We start from the raw sequence: 6,166 nt of genomic DNA on the forward strand, positions 1-6,166 counted from the left end.
ACTTCTGAATTCCATCCAACAATCGTCGATTTGATCCAGGCATGGTCTTTAACAATAGAATTCGACAAGATGACTGACCTTTGGATTCTGACACCATTACCAATAACAACATTGGGTCCTATAACCACATTTGGCCCAATTTTGCAACCTTCTCCAATTGTAGCACTTGGATCGATCATAACATTACCACCTTGGACAAATTTCTCACTGTTTGATGTCAATAATTTCGAGTTGTTTTTCGACAATGATGTCAAATAAAGACATGTTCCACTCAAGAAATCCTTTGGCTGTCCAACATCCATCCAGTATCCTTCCAAGTCAAAACTGTATAACGATTTGTCTTCAACTAAGATTGGGAAGGTCTCCTTTTCGATAGAGGTTGGTCTCAATTCAATTAAATCAATAACTTCGGGATTTAAGATATANATACCAGCGTTAATTCTGTTTCCAACAAATTCGATTGGCTTTTCAACAAATCTGTCAATCAAATTGGGCTTGTATTTGTCATGAACAATAACCCCATATTTCGATGGCTCATCCACTTTTGTAGCAACAATCGTACCTTTACCGCCATGAGCACTATGGAAGTCTGCAAGCTCTTTAAATGGATAGTTGCAAATGACATCTGAGTTCAACACAAAGAAAGGAGTATCGTCTTTCTTAAGAACTTCTTCAGCTAATTTCAATGGCCCAGCGGTTCCAAGAGGTTCTGTCTCAACAGAAAACGTAATATGAACTCCATACTCTTCTTCGTACTTTTTCAATGTAGATACCATGACTTCTGGACGATAATTAACAGCTAAAACAATATCGGTGCACCCAGCGTTAGCTAATGCTTCCACTTGATGTAAAATCATTGGTCTATTACCAAACTCAACTAATGGTTTTGGAACTGTCAAGGTTAATGGCCTTAATCTTGTTCCATATCCTCCAACTAATATCAATCCCTTCATCTTGATGGTAAAATGCCTGTGTCTTTGCAATAAAAGATATAAAAAAAACCAAGTAAACTATTCTTAAGACTCGATTATATCAAGATCTAACTCGTTTAAAATGCCAGATGATAGAGGTTTGAAAACTCAGACCGAATATAACGAAGGATACCTTCTTTTTATATTAAAAAACACTTAATGAATTGCAACTCCAGAAACAATCAGAGTTGGAACTTAGAACTTAGAACTGCTCCTTCTGGTAAGATTCAAAGAAGTGATATAAACTTTGAACACCTTGTTAATCATGCCTTGATGGTAGAGTTGAATGTATACAACTGCATTTTAGGATGGATATGAGCTCATCAGAGCCTCAGAAGTGTCTTCAACTGGTCTTTTCTGGCTTCAATTGATTCGGCTTCTCCAAAGACATCTCTTTGATCTGTGGTGTCTTTCTTCAGGTACTAACTAGAAGCAGAAACACCAAAAAGATAGGTTGTCTCCTGTTCTGTTTGCTACATTGAACGACTAACCAGGAATTGGGAGCTCAACTGATGAATTACCAACCTCAGCCGGTTTTGTTTCTGATATTAAGTTTTCCTAGTTTCTTATTTCTTTAATCTTTACAAAAAGGTGGCCTATTTTTTTTGTTTTTAAACCACTTCTTTGCTAGAACTTGCCAATTTTAAGCAAAGATTGTTATTTCAGTTGATTCTAGTTACTTTTAGGCCAATGAAAATGACAGTTGTATGAATGCTGGTTTATTATATCAAGATACTGTTATCTTGTAAGTCCACGACAATGCAAACTACAATGGAAAACTAGACATTCGTATGCCATGGCATTAATATCTAGATTATCACCTACAAATACACCTAGTGCTCTTTGAAATAACTTTCATTGTTGACATGTGTAATAAAATCGCTACTGCTGTTCTGAAAATTGACTTTTTTGACTGATGAGTTTATAAACCTCCAATTCATTTTAAGATTTTAAAAATTTTGCTCCATTCTATAGATTATAAGTTGCAGATTACATAAACTTAATATTATAAATGGCAAATGATGAAGTCCAGATATCATAGTAATGATCATTCATCATATCAATAATCCAATATATACGAATTAAAAAATTAGTCCAAACTGGATTTCAAAAAGTACAAAAGAAAAAGGCATCATTTATGAGTTTATTTTATATCTAAATAGAAAGTTAATTAGAAACTGTTTCATTTTTCTAATAAAAGATCGTGTTTTAGTCGCATAAACGAATTTGTATTTTTCAAGAAATTTCACAGCCTATAGGTTTTTATATTTTATACTTTCTGTTTTATACTTTCTGTTTTACTGATTGTTTTTTATTTTTATTTTTATTTTTATTTTTAGAACAATTTCTTTTTAAAATTTCTTATTCTGAAAGAAACTAATTTAAAAACTCAATAAAGAAAACTTTTTGTTGTAAAATATTGTATTGGACTGATTGTCTTTTAATCAAAATAGGTGCAGTATAAATGGGGTTACTTATTGTATTCACTATAACGTCTGATATTTTCATTTTAAAATCTATTTACCAAATTACAATTTAGCAGAAATATAAGCAAACTTGTCGTTGACCATTTTAACAATTTTTTCTGCTGCGCCAAAAGAAAGTTCATACCCCATGCCTCCTGCTCCATAGGCATCGATTAAAAACTTATTGCCTTGCTCTTTTATCAATACTTTAGTCAATTTAAAACCACCTTTTCTGGCAGGTCTAAAACCAACATTGACTTTCAAAATATTGAACTCTCCATCTTCATGAAGCAATTCACTGAAATATGGTTTAGCTCTTTCAATTAAACCCTTAGTATCTGACTCTCTGGGAAAGGGACATAGATCATTTACTTGTTTGGTTCCGCCAATGATAAAACCTCCATCAATTGGTCTTTCTATGACAAATATCCATGAACCGTCCTTTTGTTGAATAGTGACAGTTTTGTTATAGAAAGGATTGGTTTGTGCAAATGAACAAGTTGGTCTAGTGACCAATAATGTTTGACCTCTTATCGCATAGACATCAGGATCATATCCACCTAAGTATCTCAATCCCCTTCCAGTGCAGTTAACAACACCTAGTATTTCAGTGGCATCACCAAAACATGACGATGCTGCTTCAAACACTTGTTTAATCGAAATAGCATCCATTTTAACGAATTCAACACCGTAAAAATTCTTGAGACGATTAAATAAAAACTTGACAAAATGAGGGGCGTTTAATACCCATGTTTTATATTCAGCTCCAAATTTCAAATTATCAAAGGGAATTTCCTCAGCAGATAGATTCTTAAAGTCTGGTATATTAGAAGCATTGTATCCAACATTTTTGCCAGACACATACTCAAGAGATGGTTCTTCGAGATAATCGATCCCCTTCACAAATTTAATTGAGGCTTCAGGAAATTCTTTTGAGATCACTTTAAAATGCTGATATGTTTTTCTGGTCAATTTCATTTCAACAATATCTTGGTCCGAATGTGAAGGAAAGGGTCTAAAGTGGGCCCCGGCCCAAGCTGAGGTATATTCATAAGAGTATGGTTCTTCATCTGGTACATGCTTTGATATGATAAAGACTTTATACCCTTGCTTTGATAGCTCATAAGCAGCCGATAACCCAATTACGCCAGCACCAACGACGATGATATTTCTACAGCCAAAAGAGCCCATTTTTTATCAGCAGCAAAACCACAATATCAACGGATGTTTGTGCAAATACTTCAACAAATGTTTCTGCTGGAATACCAACGAGTTTTATCTGGAAACGAGCGATTTTCAGTTATCAAAGTGAATTTCGTACCAAAAACTAAATCAAGACACTGGTCGGAACTGTCTTCTGTGTCATTATCACCATGAGGAATGAGTCCATAATTATACCAGTGAATATGATCAGCGAATAGGACCAGTAATGGCACTGAAATGGTTGATTTCCAACCACAAATCTCTTTGCACAGTTTGATGGTGATACTTTTGAGTAAAACACTACATATCGAAAAAACTCTACCAAATATATATATGAGTGACAGTAACAAACATCACTATTTATATTCATCGTCTCTGATCAGCTAAAACTTAGCAGATATATTCTCATATTTGTCATTGACCATTTCAACTACCTTTTCAGCAATTCCAAATGACAATTCGTAACCCATTGCTCCTGCTCCATATGCATCGATCAAAAATTTATTGCCTTGTTCTTTGATTAGAACTTTTGATAATTTTAACCCTCCTTTTCTAACTGCTCTGATACTAACATTGACTTTCTTGATATCAAATTCCCCCACTGCATTCAAAAGTTCTTTGAAATATTTTTTGGCATTTTCAATTATTTCGCGAGTTTCAGCTTCTCTTGCAAATGGACAAAAATCATTGATTTGCCTGCTACCACCAATGGAAAATCCTCCATCAATAGGTCTTTCAATAACATAAACCGATGATCCATCTTTAAGTTGAATTATAACTGTTTTCTTGTAATATGGAATCGTAGAGATATTTGGACAAATGGGTTTTGAGATATTTATGGTCTGAGTTCGAACAAAAAAGGTGTCTGAATCATATCCACCATCATATTGTAGTCCTCTTCCAGTACAGTTAATAACACCCAAGATATCATGCAACCCACTAAAACAGTGTGAAGCTTCAAAAATTTGTCTAATTGACATAACATCCAACTGGAAAGCCTTGACATTGTAGAAGATTCTTAGACGATTAAAAAGGAATTTTAGTAAATGAGGAGCATTTGCAACCCACGAATCATATTCACATCCAAATTTGATGTCATCAAATGGGATTATCTCAGGAGATAATGTTTTGAAGTTTTCTAGATTAGATGAATTATATCCAGCATTAGTTTCACTATAGTATGCTGATAAAGGCTCTTCAAGATAATGTATTCCTTTAACAAATTTGACTGATGATTCTGGAAACTCCTCTGCTAGCTCTTTGAAATATCTATATGTTGTTCTGTTCAATTTCATCTCAAGAACATCTTTTTCAGAGTAGGTGGGAACAGGAGTAAAATGAGCACCAGCCCAAGCAGAAGCATATTCATAAGAGTATTTTTCATCAGTTGGAAAGCATTTAGAAATAAGTATAACTTTGTAGCCCTGTTTAGATAATTCAAAAGCAGTAGTTAATCCAGTGATGCCTGCCCCAACCACTATAACCCTTTGGGTATTACAAATAGACATTATCTATAAAGACAATTTGTTATTGTAGAAAACAACAGTGCACACGATTATCCAAATTTAAATAATGATAATACAAAAGAAAATCAGTTGCTTTGCATAAGGTTGTAATCAAGTCATAATAACAAACTAAAGATCACCCAAGAGTTCCTTCGAATTGGTTAATACATCACTTTTGGTGCACGACAACAAACAGTATACTTGTTTTCTTGAGATCCAACATCCCCCTTCAACAATAGAGGCCAGCTATAAACCATCAAAGATTTATTTATCATCTTCATGGTTTTGGTATTTTATTCAAGGGTTTTATTCATTTGGGAGAGAGCTATTGTGTTGTGTGAAATCGCTCCCCATAAATATGTCTGCAATTAAGGTTTGGTGCTTTAAAGCAACATATGTAGGACTACAAATTGTTGGAAACATGCTTTACCTAGCATTGTTTGAAACAATACAATCAAATAGCTTGAGATAACACAGGACTTGTCTACTAAATCCATTCAAATTGCATTTGTTTACAAATGGCAGCAACAAACTATGAACTGGAAGTCTATTCGCAATAGTGAAGAAGCTTAAGATTCTACCAAAGGGAAAATCCACACCAGTGGCGTCACTTCCCGCTATTTCCTAATTAATCACCAAATATAAGCAGAATTATCGCCTTCAAAAAAATTGCAAAATATAGAATTTATGACACTAGAATTCTTTTGGTATTAAAACTCTTTATATCTGCGATTCATAGTTAGCTAATGGAAAAATATTTTGCTGATAAAATTTTTTGAGATAGATATCTTCTGGATAACAACATTATTTCTAAAAAAAAATGCGTCTCCTGGTGCAAACAAAATTTGCATAGTTACAAATGTGATTTCTCAGCATTTGCCTTCAATACAATAAGAAGATCACATCATTAATGCAATTACAATACAATACAATACAATACAAAAACCAGAATAGCAAATAAGTAGCAAATGAAAATCTAATGGAATACCAGATAAATAGTGGATAAATAGTGGATGAATAA

General features: G+C 33.7%; 4 protein-coding genes across 4 annotated transcripts in view; 1 reads left to right on the forward strand and 3 right to left on the reverse strand.

The window, feature by feature from the left end:
* The window catches only part of PSA1 (mannose-1-phosphate guanylyltransferase), a gene marked incomplete at both ends in the record, with an annotated part of 1,095 nt that extends 142 nt beyond the window's left edge, over positions 1-953 (reverse strand). Inside the window, 2 exons of the mRNA XM_020195023.1 lie at positions 3-406; positions 431-953. Coding sequence (XP_020046482.1) covers positions 3-406; positions 431-953 — 927 coding nt within the window. The remainder of the gene's footprint in view (positions 1-2; positions 407-430) is intronic.
* On the forward strand, positions 899-1,698 carry ASCRUDRAFT_76675 (uncharacterized protein). The gene has a single exon (XM_020193575.1). The coding sequence runs from the start codon at positions 1,131-1,133 to the stop codon at positions 1,287-1,289; it is 159 nt and encodes a 52-aa protein (XP_020046483.1). The 5' UTR covers positions 899-1,130; the 3' UTR covers positions 1,290-1,698.
* An 802-nt stretch (positions 1,699-2,500) lies between these two features.
* ASCRUDRAFT_8932 (FAD-dependent oxidoreductase) lies at positions 2,501-3,628 on the reverse strand (the record flags this gene model as incomplete). The annotated part of the gene is made up of 1 exon (XM_020195024.1): positions 2,501-3,628. One exon carries the CDS (start codon positions 3,626-3,628, stop codon positions 2,501-2,503), a length of 1,128 nt encoding a protein of 375 aa, XP_020046484.1.
* Positions 3,629-4,023: 395 nt separating this feature from the next.
* Positions 4,024-5,148, reverse strand: ASCRUDRAFT_8933 (FAD-dependent oxidoreductase; the record flags this gene model as incomplete). Its single annotated transcript, XM_020195025.1, has 1 exon — positions 4,024-5,148. The coding sequence occupies one exon, from the start codon at positions 5,146-5,148 to the stop codon at positions 4,024-4,026; it is 1,125 nt and encodes a 374-aa protein (XP_020046485.1).
* Positions 5,149-6,166: the final 1,018 nt, after the last annotated feature.

Source organism: Ascoidea rubescens (assembly GCF_001661345.1).
Source record: "Ascoidea rubescens DSM 1968 unplaced genomic scaffold ASCRUscaffold_9, whole genome shotgun sequence".
Lineage (NCBI taxonomy): Eukaryota > Fungi > Ascomycota > Saccharomycetes > Ascoideales > Ascoideaceae > Ascoidea > Ascoidea rubescens.